This window comes from Nelumbo nucifera, chromosome 6, assembly GCF_055504915.1.
Source record: "Nelumbo nucifera cultivar China Antique chromosome 6, China Antique-T2T, whole genome shotgun sequence".
NCBI classification, from domain to species: domain Eukaryota; kingdom Viridiplantae; phylum Streptophyta; class Magnoliopsida; order Proteales; family Nelumbonaceae; genus Nelumbo; species Nelumbo nucifera.
The window spans coordinates 50610385-50628895 of NC_142654.1; the positions used below are offsets into that span (position 1 = coordinate 50610385).

The 18511-nt window shown below is 39.3% G+C and overlaps 1 protein-coding gene and 1 non-coding gene across 5 annotated transcripts in view; both read left to right on the forward strand.

Annotated features, from left to right (window-relative positions):
* LOC104590969 (gibberellin-regulated protein 6-like) overlaps positions 1 to 15443 on the forward strand; it is a 32505-nt gene extending 17062 nt beyond the window's left edge. The window contains exons 4-5 of one of the 4 annotated variants that reach the window (XM_088889285.1): positions 14234 to 14281; positions 14429 to 14689. In XM_088889285.1, coding sequence (XP_088745411.1) covers positions 14234 to 14281; positions 14429 to 14592 — 212 coding nt within the window. In that variant the 3' untranslated portion in view covers positions 14593 to 14689. The other 3 variants (XM_088889284.1, XM_088889288.1, XM_088889287.1) reach the window with 3 other exon arrangements.
* LOC148791039 (small nucleolar RNA R71) lies at positions 15202 to 15308 on the forward strand. The gene has a single exon (XR_016078061.1). It is a non-coding gene; the product is annotated as a small nucleolar RNA R71 (small nucleolar RNA).
* Positions 15444 to 18511: the final 3068 nt, after the last annotated feature.

Genomic DNA, 18511 nt, shown 5'->3' on the forward strand with positions numbered 1-18511 from the left:
GTATTGGGCTTATGTAGTTTTAACAAATTAAAACTGGGTTTTACAGATGTGGGTCGAATTGCATCTTGCAATCAGCCATCAAACCCTTGGTCCGTATATTGAATTTTAGGACTGTTAACAGCCCTAATCGAACCACAGATTTGGTCCCACTTGTTTGGTCCAATCTATGTCGAATAGGTCTAGGGTTTGATGTTTAATTCAAGATCTAATTCTTAAAACATGATCTGAAATTAAAAAACTGATACATGACAATCAAGAATCAGTAAACAATAGCGAGAGGGCTATTTGTAAGGCTGCAACCCTGCAAAACAAAAGTTAGTTTGCAGTTTGCAGTTTCCAAAACTACAAATCACAGATTGTCAAACCCAAATCTGCAAAATTTTTCCTTCGCGCTTCCAACAATTTCTTCCGATGAAAAATAAAAGAGAAAACCTAATTTCTCTATTAATTACATCATAATCAAATTCCTATACATTCCGTTTAGGAAATAAAAAATAATAATTATTTACAGACCCAGAATGAATAGAATAAAGCAGCAGATGCGCAGATTCAGCGCCTAAAGAAATCCGATCTCCAACAGCCCAGATTTCAAGAAATATAAATAGAATAGTTATAAATATATTGCATAAAATAAATAATTTAATTTCAGATCAATCGCCCATAGTTGAGAATCAAATTCTTAGAAAAAAACTAATCTGCACAAATCGGGTAGAACCAATTCTGCCTATTTGCGCAGGTTCAGATCAAATATGATTTTAGTTCAAGAATGTGAACCTGGCTTTGTTACCACTAAAGGGATGAGAGGTCCATCATATGGATGGCCGAACCCTACAGAAAGGTTGGGCGAAATTTCAAAAATTTCTCTCTCTCCCATCTGGGAAGTGCATTCCCTATTTTAGAAAACTGCACTTTCAAGGATCATTCTTGAAACAAAACCGGACCAGATCTGAAACCAAAGGAAGGGAGAAGGAAATACCTGATATGGACTTAAAAGGAATTCTCAACATAGGTGTTCATGCCTAAAGAGAACATGAAATCCGCTTCCACTAAAGATGACGCAACGAATGTTGAGGCAGGATCCACAGGAACGGTTCTTCAGCAAGAACCTGGGATTCTTCACCAAGAATCGAGTAGGGTGATGTGAGCACAACTTCTAATTGTTTCTTCACCAAGAAACAATATCAAGAAGACTTCTTCATCGCTCCAGCAAGTGGAGATCGAAATGGGATGGCGCCAAGAATTGAGGGAGAGAAGAGACTACAGAGAGGAGAGTGTTCTCTTTGTGGATTTTGCCCCCTATTTATAATCCATTGAAGATTAGCTTACTAATCTGATTAGGAATTATCCAAATCTTGTATTTAGATTTGGACTTTCAAGTTGATAAGACCTATCTTATCCAACTGCTAATCCTAGTCAGATTGTAAATCCAAAATTGGCCCAATTTAATTAAACCATTTAAGCCCAGTTCGAAATGGGCTTTAGGCCCATTAAGTCATGTTGCTTACTTAACCCATTAAGTGCTGACTAGTTTGGTTTCTCTTTGTATGGCGTGGGACCCTAGCATTGATCTACACATCAACCACATGGGTTCAGCCTAGCCTTTGTTACAAGGCCTGGCCGAATTAACTGTAAGTCACAGCGAACCCCTAAGTCCTTCAACATGGGCTCTTAATGGTTCCAACATTTACACTAAATGGTCATTGGGTCGAACCATCTTGTGAAAACCCAAGGACTGTTGGTAGATGCAAGATTAGCCCATCAGGTATTACCCTCAATGGCCTTACACTTAACCTCTCAACCCTTAATGATCAAACACTGCCCGACAAGAGAGTACCTCTCCCTTGACTACAAGGTACAGTGCTGCACTCTCTACACACATGGATCCCGGGAATTAAAACCTTTTGCATACATTTTGAAACCATAATATATAAGTATATCTTGATATAAATATATTTTACAAAACCAAATTTTAAACACATTTGAAATCCACTGCCGGCAGTTTAGGTTTCCATCAGAGAGAGTGCATTTCCCTGATCATTCACTTTGTTCGATAAAGGGGCTGATCCTGTCACTATGAACACTCACTCAGGTGAATTCTCGGACTGCCCCAACATACCCAGGTTTTGACCCGGAAAAGGATCTCACTGATTGGCATATCAAAGACAGCCCAATCCGACACCTAGTGCAATACCATAATCGAGTCTAGGGGTCAGGTGTAACATTCCAGTTTTGCCCATCTATCTCAAAGGTCCAGGGCAATACTGGAATTTGGTCCGGTTCAGGGTTTCAAGAAAACCCACACTACATGTACCTCAGGTCTCACCTTGGCAACTGAGACAAGCCACCCTAACCCACTTGGCGGCACATCAGTGTCAGCCTTGACAGGATAAATATCCCCAGATCTATCCAATGGCTGTGAAGACTCTAAACTAACATGAGTCTCATAAGTGTCTAGTTTAAGGGTATTACACAGAAACATACCATAATGACATGAATCAATTATGCACTTTATTCATTTATAATAAATGACAATAAGTACATCAATTTGATTGGAGCTAAGGGCATACACAGTCTAACAACTTTGTCTTTATGCCGAATACAATCTGAATAGCATGCATTTCATATTACCATTTTGCAATTCACCTTTCTTGTTCATTTGCACATTATCTCTAATCTCTATCATCTAACAACTATATTCCATATTTCTGCTTTGAATTTATGCATTTGATATGGTATATATTAAACAAAAGGAAAATTAAAAAATAAATAAATAATCTTTCTATTTTCATAAGAATAATCGAATGCAGAGTATTCTCATGAACCTGATTTTCTTTCTCTTTTTGATTTTTGAGGCATTTCTAGCAAGAATCATCTTGTAAGTGTGGAGGTGAGGCTAGATAGGATGGTTTCCTTGAAGGACAGAGAGGGGTCGAAACTAGGTTTACCAGGTTGGGTAATGGTACCTACACACGAGGGGATTTCATCAAGGGCAGGTAATAGTAAGAGTCATAGTGCTGATCGTCTTTTGCCCCAGCCCCCGCCCCCCCCTTTATAAGGAGGATCCAAAGGCTTTAAGGGGAAAGATCCAAAAAGGGTTTGATTCCCATTAGGAAAGGGAATCCTTGTTTCCATGTCGGTTGTTAGGGTACATTACTAGGGGTTCACCATGTGTCTAATGAGATCTTTTGAGGACAAAGTTTTCTTTTGTTCGAGGATTCTCTTAGTACATGTATGCTACTACCCACTATAAGTCTCCTAAGATGATGTGTCATGGGTGGTGTCAAAATTGATCTAGTGCACTCATTTATTTGTTTTGTCACTTTCTGGGCATCTCATTGCAGTTGTCATGGGGTTTGGACGTCACTTTGTTCTCATCACATATTTGAGATGGTTGTTTAGATTCATTGCAGATGTGGGAAGGATCCTAGGGCTCATCATAGGTCCAAAGCACCCGCTTTGAGCTCATCACGAATTTTAGGTGACTCCATGTGCCATTATATATACGCATGTAGTCCTATTTTGACACTTGTAGTGTGATTAGGGTGATGAGGGACTATATGTACTTAGTACTTACACATCTATTAATCTAACTTCTTTTTCTCTCATGTTCAATTCCAATTTTCTTGTTCTATATTGCAATACTTTAAATTTGCAAGAACCCCATAAAAGTTGAATTAAAATCTAAAATCTGGAAACTTGATTGAATTCAGATTTGAATTCACTATTGGATCTACTATAGATGCTACTAACATTTTTTCAAATTGAACATGAATTTAACTACATCCGATCTGATTACAATAGTCTAGCTCAACTACTATAGTTAGACATAAGGTACAATTAGTGGGGATTTACTAAAACACTAAACATGGACCATTTCCAGTCATATTTTTGACCGTGGAGTCAAATGGGCAAAATATTAAAGTTGCTATTAACCCCAAACTTGATAATAATACTATACTAAGGTGATGTTTGATAACACTTTTCAAACCTCTAATGTCTGAAAATGTTGCTTTTCAAATTGTTTGACAGTTGTATGCCCTTAGCTCCAATCAGAATGATGTACATTATGAATTTATTGTAAATGAATAAAGTACATATTTGATTCGTGTCCCGGTGGTGTGTTTCTGTGTAATACCCTTAAACTAGACACTTATGAGACTCGTGTTAGTTTAGAATGTTCACAGCCGTTGGATAAGTCTGGGGACATTTATCATGCCAAGGTTGACACTGGTGTGCTGCCAAATGTTGGGGTGGCCTGTCTCAGCCGCCAAGGTGAGACTCAAGGCACAAGCAGTGTAGGATTAATTGAATCTTTGAACTGGACCAGATTTCTAGTATTGCCCTGGACCTTGGAGATTGATGGGCAAAACTAGAAAGTTACACCTGACCCCTAGACTCGATTATGATACTGCACTAGGTGTCCGATTGGGCTGTCTTTGATATAACAATCAGTGAGATCCTTAGCGGGGGTCAAAACCTGGGTATGTTGGGATAATCTGAGAATTCATCTGAGTGGGTGATCATAGTGACAGGATTAGCCCCTTTGTCGGACAAAGGTAATGATCGGGGATGCACTCTCTCTGATGGAAACCAAGACTGTCCGCAGCCGATTTCAATCATTGAAATTTTGTTTTGCAAAATATATTAATATACTGATATACACACATATATATATATATATATATATATTATGGTTTCCAAACATTTGCAAAAGGGTTTTAATTCCCGGGATCCATGTGAGTAGAGAGTGCAGCACTGTTCCTTGTTCCTTGCAGCCGAGGGAGAGGTCCTCTCTTGTCGGGCAGTGTTTGATCATTATGGGCTAATCTTGCATCTGCCCATAGTCCCTAGGTGTTACAAGGTGGCTTAGCCCAGGGACCACTTAAGGTAAGTGTTGGAACCATAGAGCCCATGTGATGGGTTTCAGGGGGTGCACTGTCCATAACAGTGTATTCGGCTAGACCTTGTAACAAAGGCTGGGCTAAACCCATGTGGCTGATGTGTAGATCAATGTTTGGGTCCCACGCCATACAAGGAAGCCCAATTGGGCAGTAGTTTGGGAGGCTAAGTGAGCACATATCCTTATTGGGCCTAAAGCCCATTTCGAACTAGGCTGATTTGATCAGTTAAGTGAGGAGTGAATTCTGAGATTTGATTAGTAGATAGGATTGGGTCTTAATCCTATCCATTCAGAGAGTGATTCAGATCTGGAAACCTCCTAATAGGATTAGGAGGGGGATGATCTAATCTAATGATAAGATAAGGGTTTACCCTTTGTTAGATAGTTGTATGCCCTTAGCTCCAATTAGAATGATGTACATTATGAGTTTATTGTAAATGAATAAAGTACATATTTGATTCATGTTCTTGTGGTTTGTTTCTGTATAATACCCTTAAACTGGACACTCATGAGACTCGTGTTAGTTTAGAATGTTCACAGCCGTTGGATAAGTCTGGGGAGATTTAAGGCTGACACTAGTGTGCTGCCAAATGTTGGGGTGGCCTGTCTCAGCCACCAGGGTGAGACCCAAGGCACATGCAGTGTTAGATTAATTGAATCTTTGAATCGGACCAAATTTCCAGTATTGCCCTGGACCTTGGAGATTGATGGGCTAAACTGAAAATTTGCACCTGGCCCCTAGACTCGATTATGATACTGCACTAGGTGTCGGATTGGGCTGTCTTTGATATGCCAATCAGTGAGATCCTTAGCGGGGGTCAAGACCTGGGTATATGTTGAGACAGTCTGAGAATTCATCTCAGTGGGACAGTGTTAGTTTAGAATGATCATAGTGACAGGATCAGCCCCTTTGTCGGACAAAGGTTTAATGATCGGGGATGCACTATCTCTGATGGAAACCAAGACTACCGGCAGCCGATTTCAATCGTTGAGATTTGTTTTGCAAAATATATTTTATATGAGATATATAAGTATATATATTATGGTTTCCAAACGTTTTCAAAAGGTTTTAATTCCCGGGATCCATGTGAGTAGAGAGTGCAGCATTGTTCCTTGCAGTCGAGGGAGAGGTCCTCTCTTGTCGAGTAGTGTTTGATCATTATGGGCTGAGAGGTTAAGTGTAAGACCATTGAGGGTAATACCTGATGGGCTAATCTTGCATCTGCCCACAGTCCCTGGGTGTTACAAGGTGGCTTGGCCCAGGGACCACATAGGGTAAGTGTTGGGCCCATAGAGCCCATGTGATGGGTTTTAGGGGGTGCACTGTCCATAACAGTGTATTCGGCCAAGCCTTGTAACAAAGGCTAGGCTGAACCCATGTGGCTGATGTGTAGATCAATGTTTGGGTCCCACGCCTTACAAGGAAACCCAACTGGGCAACAGTTTGGAAGGCTAAGTGAGCACATAACCTTAATGAGCCTAAATTCCATTTCAAACTGGGCTGATTTGATCAGTTAAATAAGGGGCGAATTCTGAAATTAGATTAGCAGATAGGATTGGGTCTTAACTCTATTCACTCAGAGAGTCCAGATCCAAATTAATTCAGATCTGGAAACCTCCTAATGAGATTAGGAGAAGGCTGATCTAATCCGCAGATAAGATAAGGGTTTACCCTTATCAATTAAAGGGAATTCTGATCCAAATATGATTTGTATCAGCAACTCCTAATGAGATTAGGAGTTGATCCCTTTGAAGTTATAAAAGGAGGAAGGGGTAGCAGCCTTTAGGAGATATACATTCACATCCTCTTCAGAGCTGAAATCACAGAAGGAAGAATTCAGCAACCCTACGAAATTCTTTCTTGCCGCCTCCTTCCTACTGCCGCCTCACCTACCAATTCGAACTCCAGTTCAGTAGGAGAAATCAAGATTGGATCTTGATATCAGTTCCTTGTGAAGGGATTGATAGGAAGCTGTGCTCACATGCCATCCTGCTAATTCTTGCGAAGGATTAGGTTCTTAGGAAGAACACTGTTGATTCTGCTCCATCCTGCACTGCGCCATCTTCAGTGGGAGCAGTCTTTGGATCCTTCCTTGGGCGTGAACACCTTCGTTGGGAGATATTATTTCTCCATATCAGGTATATCCCTCTTCTCCTGCTTTTGTTCAGATCTGGTTCGGTTCTTGGTTCAAGATTGATCCTTGAAAAATATGATTTTTCTAAAATAGGGAATGCGATTCCCAGTAGGATGAAGAAAAATTTTTTGAAATTCGCCCATTCTCTTCCGCAAGATTTGGGTGTCCATGTGATGGATATATCATCCCTTCAGTGGTATCAGAGCTAGGTTCATGTCTTGAACCAAATTGGATCAAATCTGAACCTGCGCAAATGGGCAGAAGGCGTTCTACCCGATTTGCGCAGATATAGGGTTTTTCTAGAAAATTTGTTTCCAGTTAATGGGCGATTGATTTGAAATTAAATTTTATAAATCTGATTATTATTTAGAATTGTTCTTTATAATCTTCTTGATTTATGGGCTGTTCATACACATGGAGATCGAAATCTTGATTGGTGCAGGGAACCTGCAATTTTGCAGTTTCTTGATTATTTTATTACATTTGGTCTATAAAATATTTTTTTTTTTTATTTTTTAGACTGAATGTATAGGCATTCGATCTGATGTAATTATAATAGAAATTAGGTTTTCTATTTATTTTATTTTGGATCGAAGATGGCGGCACAAAGAAGGAGATTTCGCAGATAGGAGAATCGCTATCTGCGATTTGCAGTTTATGAAACTGCAAACTGTGATCTAACCTCTGTTTTGCATGATGGATTGTGCAAACAGCCCTATCTGACTGATTCATGAATTTCTTTTTTCAGTATTTAATTTTAGATTAATTTCTTGAATGAAATCTTTAATTAAAGATCGAACCCTAGACTTATTCGAACCAGATTGGTCCAAACTGGTTGGACTGAATCTAGGGTTTGATCAAGGCTGAATGTCAGCCCTAATTCTCCCACTAATGGGCCTAAGGATTGATAATTAATTGAATATTTAATTCAGCCCAACCTATAAAGGCCCAATTTTAATTTGTTAAAACTACTAAAAGCCCACTTCGCAAATAAAGCTATATGGACCAAATTGATCAACCCTAATTCCGACCCATATACCTAGATAATATTAAAGGTTAATATTATGGGCTTTAAAATGGGCTTTACAGATATTAATTGATTGGATCAATTCTTCCCTGCATGTGATGTATGGATGTGTGATGTGCTACGTTCATGGGCCATAAGTGCTTGGCCCATGCTGATTCGGTAGTGGCTCTTGCACACACCATGGCTGAATGCACATCATTGCCATGGTGTCCCTATTGGTCATTGGATGACCTCCCTCAGTGGTGGGCCCCACACCTCCTTAAGAGGATACGTGCGGAACCCTAGCCGATTTTGGCCCACCAAAATCTGACTTTATGAAAGTCAGTGGGAGCCACTTTGGTTTGACCTAAATCAGACTACGGCGTAATCATTCGTTCCCTCCAGCAAATATGAGTGCATGTGATAGGATTCATGTGATGAACTCTCTAAAGGCCTTCCATCGTTAACATGAGGATGGGTCTTTCAATAATGAGGAAACACACAAGAAAATGGGCTTTCCATTTGCTGTTGGGCTTGTCCGAGTGTTTCATAAGATGATAGGGGCATCATAAACCAATGTGGGAGGGGCTTCACTAGAAAATGGGAACTTGTTAGACAGTCTTTGTATGCCCTTAGCTTCAATCAGAATGATGCACTTTTGACATTTATTGTAAATGAATAAAGTGCATATTTGACTCATTTTCTTGTGGTTTGTTTCAGTGTTATACCCTTAAACTGGACACTTAATGAGACTCATGTTAGTTTAGAATGTTCACAGCCAGTGGGTCGGTCTGGGGAAACCTATCCTAATAAGGCTGACACTGATGTGCCACCAAGTTGGTTGGGGTGGCCTGTCTCAGCCGCTAGGGTGAGACCCAAGGCACATGCAGTGTAGGATTAATTGAATCTTTGAACCAGACCAGATTTCCAGTATTGCCCTGGACCTTGGAGATTAATGGGAAAAACTGGAAAGTTACACCTGACCCCTAGATTCGATTATGATACTGCACTAGGTGTCGGATTGAGCTGTCTTTGATGTACCAATCAGTGAGATCCTTAGCGGGGGTCAAAACCTGGGTATGTTGGGATAGTCTAAGAATTCATCTGAGTGGGTGATCACAGTGACAGGATCAGCCCCTTTGTCGGACAAAGGTAATGATCGGGGATGCACTCTCTCTGATGGAAACCAAGACTGCCGGCAGCCGATTTCAATCGTTGAGATTTTTTTTGCAAAATATATTTAATATGAGATATAAAAGTATATATGTTACGGTTTCTAAAATGTTTGCAAAAGGTTTTAATTCCCGGGATCCATATAAGCAGATTGTGCAACACTGTTCCTTGCAGCCGAGGGAGAGGTCCTCTCTTGTTGGGTAGTGTTTGATCATTATGTGATGAGAGGTTAAGTGTAAGGCCACTGAGGGTAATGCCTGTTGGGCTAATCTTGCATCTTCCCATAGTCCTTGGGTTTTTATAAGGTGGTTGGCCCAGGGACCACTTAATGTAAGTGTTGGGCCCAATAGAAGCCCATGTGATGGGTTTCAGGGGATGCACTGTCCACAACAGTGTATTCGGCTAGGCCATGTAACAAAGGCTGGGCCGAACCCATGTGGCTGATGTGTAGATCAATGCTTGGGTCCCACGCCATACAAAGAAGCCCAACTGGGCAGCAGTTTGGAAGCAGTTTGAGCACATAGACTTATTGTGCTTAAAGCCCATTTCGAACTAGCCTGTTTTACTTAGTTAAACAGAGGGGGCAGATCTGGGATTAAATCAGCTAATAGGATAGAGTCCTACTCTATCTACTCAGAGAGACCAGATCTGAATTCAGATCTAGAAACCTCCTGATAAGATCAGGAGAAGGCTGATCTAATCTGCATATTAGATAAGGGTTTTATCCTTATCACTTAAAGAGAGTCCAAATTCAGATTATGATCTGAATTAGGAAACTCCTGATAGGATCAGGAGCTGATCTCTTTGAGCCTATAAAAGCAGGAGGGGGCGAACCATCAAATCCGACCCAGATGTTCTAGAGATACTAGATATCGAATTACAGAGAGAAGAATACACAGTGTGACTGTGCCTTCACCCTGTGATCCCTTCCTGCCGCTGCCATACTGCCAGTTCGTTCTCCAACATTGTAGGAGTAGTCAAGATTGGATCTTGATATCAGTCTTTGTTGAAAGGCTGATAGGAAGTTGTGCTCACTACCTCCATTAGATTCTTGCTGAAGAATTTGGTTCGTGGGACGGACCCTACTGATTCTGCTCCTCCATCCACTGTGTCATCTTCAGTGGGAGCAGTTTTTGGTGATCTTCTTTGGGCGTGAATACCTCCATTGAGAGATACTATTTCTCTGTATCAGCTATATCCCTCTGAAAGAATGGTAGGATCCATCTAATGGACGCCATAAAGGTTGCGGAATGGGTGGGCGAATTTCAAAATTTTTCTTACCTTCTTCCAGCTAGGAATTATATTCCCTAAATTTAGAATACAATATTCAAGGATCATACTTGAACCATAATCGAACCAGATCTGAACCAAAAAGAAAAAGGCAAGAATATATGATAGCTATAAATATATAACCCTAGCAAGTGCACTAGTTATCAAGTAGTATAATAATATCGTTCCCATGAATATTTAACAAAATAAGTATTAGAATCACATTTTTCCCTAATTATTTGGACAATCGAAATTTAAAATTGAGCAAAAACTACTGAAAATAAAACTGGAACAAAGAAAATAAAAACAAGGGTGATCACTAATCGAATATGCAAATGATGAAATCGCTAGGACCTTTGGTCCACCTAACCAATGTAATGAATATTGATGGGTTCGATTAACCAAGACTAATTGTCATTCCCATAAGCTAAGATTTTCCCAAATTTATTTAATATTCTCTCTCGAGATATACTAAACCTACGCTCATCAGGTAACCCTTCGATCTCTCAAGTAGAGCTCTCAAGATGGAAGTGCATTAAGTCCAAGAAAACCATTAAATTCAGATGAATCATGTATATATATCTCTATATACCATTCAATTCACACTATGAATTATTCTGCCAATTATGTGAATTTCTCTCTCATTTCATTCACATAACCCAAATCAATTAAGAGGTGGCCAAGCTCTTAATTGCATTAAGCACAATAATTCATAGACTATATGGAAATCACAATCTTGGATAAATCAAGAAGATAAAAATATATTCATTAACATGGCTAGGCTTTCCATAGCCCTAGCAAGAAACAAATCAGTTCATGATGGAAGAATTAAAGCAAACAAAGAGGAAGAAAGAACTCTTGAATTCGCTCATGGTGCTGAGATCTCCTCTTCTTGCCGCCACCTTCTTCTTGAAGTTTCTTGAATTCTTGAACCTTTCTTGAACCCTTCTTGACTGATTGCTCCTTGCTTCTTGATTCAAATCAGAAATTGAGTGATTCAGTGATCAAGTGATACCTAAAGCTGGTCCGCCCCCTCCTTTATATAGATTAAAGGGGAGGGGGTGGTTTCCTACTTTCTCTTGAAGTTGATCTTTACAAGAAATAAAAAGTCTTATCCTAATTCTAATCCTATCTCTTTATCTCTTGAACTCAATCCTTTTATCACTCTAAGATTGCATCAAGAATTTAAATCTAGAAGGATTTTTCTTAGTTTCTTGTTCTTGGATTCATAATAGACCTCCTCTGCGAATTGGGCTTCAGCCAGACTTTTTTGCGAGTTGGGCTTCAGCTGCGGATTGGGCCTTCCTATGAATTTGCCACGACTTCGGTCCCAGAATTGACTTCGATGCAGGCCGAATCTGCGAAATCCCAAAATATGAAAGTTGTGGCTTTTTCTCTTATCTTTCTAGTGGATCTTGAATCAGCCCATTCGGAGTTTGGAGACGCGAGTTAGGCTCAAATCACTAAACGATGTCGAAACTGTGAAAAATCATCCGATTTGTCTTTATTTGCTCTTGATGCCTTCTTTCATACCCTGGACCAAAATACAAGAAATATGAGTCCAATTAGATGCTAATTTAGTATAAAAGACAGAATAATCGGGGATAAAAATATGATAAATTCTACTCTCATCAAATCCCCCACACTTTAACTCTTGCCCGTCCTCGGGCAAGACAAAACTCAAAACAAAATTAAAACAAGAACAAATTAACTAAAGATTTGTTTTGGATTTTTCTCAACAGGGTATTGGTTCTCCCGCATGCCTTGATCAGTATTCATGATCCTTCCGTTCGTCCATTTCTTTTCCTCTGTAATTTGTCAAGGAATAATCTTAAATCGCCAATCCTCATGTCCCCAAGTGAGATTGACAATCAAGGGAAACATGCATCTCTTCGCATGAGCAATTTAGGGCTAGAGTAAGCCCTCTTTGTTTTCATAATCACATTTAGCAAGATTCAAGAAAAATACCTTCTCATGATTCTTCAGAACAAAACAAGGGATGTTATTACCATAAGCTTGCTTATGTATCACATCTCCACCACTTATCATGAGTGCAATGCATCAAAAGGTGAATTAGGGTTTGGGATCTAAGGATGAGTGCATTTTATGCTCCACCTCACCATTTTCTTATTCTTTTAGTGTGAGTGCATTTTATGCTCCATCTCACACGATTTTTTTTTTTTTTTGGATCACACGTTCCAATACATGAACTCATAATCAACCCATGTTTGTCCGTTAGAAACCAAATGCTCACAAAGGTCAAATCTGTATTGCATCTTGCCCGTTGATCATTCAAACTACTGAGATGCCTTCCATAGCTAGAAATTTCAGCTAGATTTGCCTACATCCTTTCTTATCTATCCTGCCTAAACACATGATTCAAGGTGGTTTGCAATAATTCAAAAACAAGTCTCTAAGGAGCAGAAATTTCAAAAGGAAAGGTTAAAAAGTGATAATCAAAGCATACCAAAGTTCAAAAATTTTATCAACTCCTTTAATCCTCCCCCACACTTAAGATCTACATTGTCCTCAATGTATGGAATATTCATAGCAAAAACAAGGAGAGAGAGTTAATAGGACTTCCCTAAATGCCTCGTTGAGAGCCTACAGATGTGAGATACGAGGAGAGAGAGAGAAAAGAAGAAAAAAAACACACTCATAAAAAAAATGAATAAAACAAACAAATAACTTAATGGGTTGCCTCCCACAAGCGCTTGCTTTAAGTCATGAGCTTGACTTTCACCTTTCCTTCATGGCGGTTTCAAGGAGAGAACGGACCCATGGTGGATGGGTTGTTCTCCTTCGATGTAATGCTTCCACCGCTATCCATTTACCTTGAATGTACTCCCATCATCATTATGTATTTCAATCGCTCCATGAGGGAATACTTTAGCCTCTTTAAAGGGTCCACCCCACTTGGTTTTTAACTTCCGATGTTTCCCCCTTTCATCCTTCATAGGTGGGTTTAAACCTGGAATAGGGACCTGCACAATAGATGGGAGGGGTTTTGTGTGAGATGGAGGTAAAGATGCATTATGAATTGTAATTTCAAAAGAATCTGGCTCAGAAATCAAATTTCGCAATTCTGATTTCAATACAAACATCTGCTCTGCTTGTTGCAATTGATTAGGACTATTGTTAAGTGCAACTTTCAGCGTGTCTTTTGATTTAGATGTGTCTACTTTGGCTGCACCAACATCAATGCTATCGATTGCATAAATTTCATGTTCAATTGTGTTGGGATGTTCCATGGTTTTAAATACATTGAACACCACTTCTTCACCATTGATTCTAAGGGTAAGTAGACCTTTTCGCACATCAATTAAAGCATCACCTGTAGCAAGAAAAGTTCTCCCTAGAATCAACGACATTGTCCTATCTTCCTCCATATCCAACACAACGAAATCAGCAGGAATAATAAAATTGCCCACTTTGACCAAAACATCTTCTACTATTCCCCTAGGATATTTAATGCTTCTATCAGCTAATTGTAGGATAATAGTTGTAGATGTTAGTTCATGCAGTCCAAGTTTTTCAAAAATAGAATAAGGCATTAAATTTATACTAGCACCTAAATCACATAAAGCTTTTTTCAAATTCAGTATTTCCTATGGTGCAAGGTATAGAAAAACTCCCTGGATCCTTAAGCTTTGGGGGCAATTTCTTTTGAAGAATTGTTGAACATTCTTTGTTTAGTTTTTCCATCTCACCATCCTCCCACTTTCTTTTGTTTGACATCACCTCCTTCAGGAATTTTGCATACTTGGGCATCTGCGATAACACATCAAGAAGAGGAAGGTTAATGTGAATCTTTTTAAACACTTCCAAAACTTTTTCAAATTGTTTATCTAATTTGGCCTTCAAAACTCTTCTTGGGTAGGGAATAGGGAGTTGAATTTCATGTACATTTAGTTTAGGGGTACTTCCTTCATTCTCCTTTTGCAGATTGGTCGATTCAGCTTCCTTGTCGTCTTCTTGGGTTTCACCGATTGTCTTCCCGCTTCTTAAGGCTATGGCGTTCACATGCTCTCGGGGGATTTTTTTCTGTGTTGCTGGGCAGCCTTCCTTCTTTCCTCTCTAATAACATGCTCACAACCTGCCCCATTTGAACTTCTAAGTTCTTAATTGCTATTTCATGGCTTTGGAATTTTGCTTCAGCAGTGTTGATGAACTTAGAAATCATCTCGTTCAGATTGCTCTTTTTCTCTTGTAGGGGCGGTTGTGGTTGGAATCCCATGGGTGCCTTTTGATGATTGTTGCTCCCAGAGAAGTTGGGATGACTCCTCCACCCTGGGTTGTATGTATTTGAATATGGGTTGTAATTTGTCCTGCTAGCATGAGAGATAAATCTAGCATTCTCATGGGAAATAAAAGGACTATTTAATTGACAATTAGAATTGGCATGTCCTATTTGTCCACATAAATCGCATGAGATGCTAGATGTTGTATTAACGGCTGCAATACTAAAATTATCCAGTCTTTTATTTAAATTGGCTATTTGCGCAGATAAGGATGCAAAAGAATCAATGTGGTGTACTCCCCTCTGATTGGTTCAATCATTGCTCCACTGGTAGCTGTTTGATGCCATCTCCTCCACTAAGTCATATGCTTCCTCTGGAGTTTTTCTCATGATTGTACCACCTGCGGCTGCATCAATAATGGACCGATTAGAGGGGGTAATGCCATTATAAAAGGTTTGTATTTGTCGCCAAATTGGTATCCCATGGTGAGGACACCTCCTAAGCATCTCTTTAAATCTTTCCCATGCTTCATACAGGGACTCCCTCTCAAATTGAGCAAAAGTAGTAATATCATTAATTAATTTTGCTGTTTTGGAGGGTGGGAAATATTTAGCCAAAAATTTCTAGGTTAAATCATTCCAAGTGGTGATGCTTTCTGCAGGGAGTGAGTTGAGCCAATCTTTAGCTCTATCACGCAATGAAAAAGGAAATAATCTTAGCCTAATCGCATCATCACTAACTCCATTGTGTTTAAATGTATCACATATTTCAAGGAAGTTAACAATGTGTGCATTAGGGTCATCACTTGGTAGCCCACTAAACTGAATGCTTGTTTGGATCATTTGAATTATTGCAGGCTTTATTTCAAAATTGTTTGCATGGATGGTGGGCTTGCAAATGCTAGATGTTGCCCCATCAATGTTTGGACAAGCATAATCCAAGAGGGTGCGATTTCCTTCTGCCATCTCTCCTTCTATCTCTATGGCTGGTTCGCAAATAACAACCTCTTCTCTTGATTTTCCTTTGTTGGCCCTTTGCAACAAGCGAAGGGTCCTTTCAATTTCTAGATCGAATTCAGCTAACCCTTCCTGTCTTGTGCGTGTCATGCACTAGTAAATCTGAACCAACAAAAATTCGAACAAACAAATAAAAATAAAAATAATATCAGAAATAAAAAGAAGTAAAAGGAAAATAGAATAATAAAAAAAAACAGAAATAAAAGGTCCAAATTAATCAAGGTTAACAAATTCTAATATTATTTTAGGATTAAATCCCCGGCAACGGCGCCAAAAACTTGATAGCTATAAATATATAACCCTTGCAAGTGCACTAGTTATCAAGTAGTATAATAATATCGTTCCCACGGGGATTTAACAAAATAAGTATTAGAATCACAGTTTTCCCTAATTATTTGGACAATTGAAATTTAGGATTGAGCAAGAACTACTGAAAATAAAACTGGAACAAAGAAAATAAAAACAAGCGTGATCACTAATCGAATATGCAAATGATGAAATCGCTAGGACCTTTGGTCCATCTAACCAATGTAATGAATATTGATGGGTTCGATTAACCAAGACTAATTGTCATTCCCATAAGCTAAGATTTTCCCAAATTTATTTAATATTTTCTCTCAAGATATACTAAACCTACACCCATCAGGTAACCCTTCGATCTCTCGAGTAGAGCTCTCAAGATGGAAGTGCATTAAGTCCAAGAAAACCATTAAATTTAGATGAATCATGTATATATATCTCTATATACCATTCAATTCACACTATGAATTATTCTGTCAATTATGTGAATTCCTCTCTCAATTCATTCACATAACCCAAATCAATTAAGAGGTGGCCAAGCTCTTAATTGCATTAAGCACAACAATTCATAGATTATATGGAAATCACAATCTTGGATAAATCAAGAAGATAAAAATATATTCATTAACATGGCTAGGCTTTCCATAGCCCAAGAAAGAAACAAATCAGTTCATGATGGAATAATTAAAGCAAACAAAGGGGAAGAAAGAACTCTTGAATTCGCCCATGGTGCTGAGATCTCTTCTTCTTGCCGCCACCTTCTTCTTGAAGTTTCTTGAATTCTTGAATCTTTCTCGAACCCTTCTTGACTGATTGCTCCTTGCTTCTTGATTCAAATCAGAAATTGAGTGATTCAGTGATCAAGTGATACCTAAAGCTGGTCCGCCCCCTCCTTTATATAGATTAAAGGGGAGGGGGTGGTTTCCTACTTTCTCTTGAAGTTGATCTTTACAAGAAATAGAAAGTCCTATCCTAATTCTAATCCTATCTCTTTATCTCTTGAACTCAATCCTTTTATCACTCTAAGATTACATCAAGAATTTAAGTCTAGAAGGATTCTTCTTAGTTTCTTGTTCTTGGATTCGTAATAGACCTCCTCTGCGAATTGGGCTTCAGCCAGACTTTTCTGCGAGTTGGGCTTCAGTTGCTGATTGGGCCTTCCTATGAATTTTCCGCGACTTCGGGCCCGGAATTGACTTCGATATAGGCCGAATCTGCCAAAGCCCAAAACATGAAAGTTGTGGATGATTCTCTTGTATTTCCAATGGATCTTGAATCAGCCCATTCGGAGTTCGGAGACGTGAGTTAGGCCCAAATCACTAAATGATGTCGAAATTGTGAAAAATCATCCGATTTGTCTTTCTTTTCTCTTGATGCTTTCTTTCATACCCTGGACCAAAATACAAGAAATATGAGTCCAATTAGATGCTAATTTAGTATAAAAGACAGAATAATCGGGGATAAAAATATGATAAATTCTACTCTCATCAATATACCTGATCCGGAGAAGCAATATCTCCTAAAGTTGGTGTTCACGCCCAAAGAAGACACCAAGATCCGCTCCTGCTGAAGATGACACAGCTGTGGGTGGAACGGAACCAGCAGGGTGCGTCCTACACATTGGATCCTTCACAAAAATCCTCTAGAAACTCTGAACAATGAATCTTTTTCAGTCTTTTCTACAAGACTGATGTCAAGAACTGATTTCATGACTTCTTTTTTCTTTAAGGATCGAATCTTGTCTGAAAAAGAGTGGCGGCGGCTGGAGGAGAACTCCTGGGACGAAGATGGCTGAATAGCTTCTCTTCTCTCAGGAGTCTGTATGAGATCTAATCTCTAATCGTAGGAAGCTTTCTTGCTTTCTCAAAAACCCCTTGTTCGAAATCTAATGTGTTTCTCTCTTAGGGTTTCTCCTCTTTTCTTCTTGATTAAGAAAACTTCCTAATTAGGAGTTATTCCAATCCCAATCAGTATTTGGATAGGGGATTATCTTAATCCTATCTGCAGATTAAGTTAGCTTACTCCTGATCTTATCAGGAGGTTACCAGATTCAAATCTAATTTGAATTTGGTCTCCTAGAGTGGATAAGGTTAAAGGCCCAATCATTTTACTAACATTAATCTCAGATTCGCCCCATAAATGGGTGACATATCAGCCCAGCTCGAAATGGGTTTTTGGCCCATTAAGTGTTCAGTGCTTAACTAGTTTCCAATCTGCTACCCAGTTGGGCTTCTTTGTATGGCGTGGGACCCAAGCATTGATCTACACACCAGCCACATGGGTTCAGCCCAGCCTTTATTACAAAGCCCAGCCGAATTCACTGAAAAGCTCAGAAAACCCCTGAGCCCATCACATGGACCCCTTGGGCCCAACACTTACATTAAGTGGTCCCTGGGCCAAGCCATCTTATAAAAACACAGGGACTGTGGGCAGGTGCAAGATTAGCCCATCAGGTATTATCCTAAATGGTC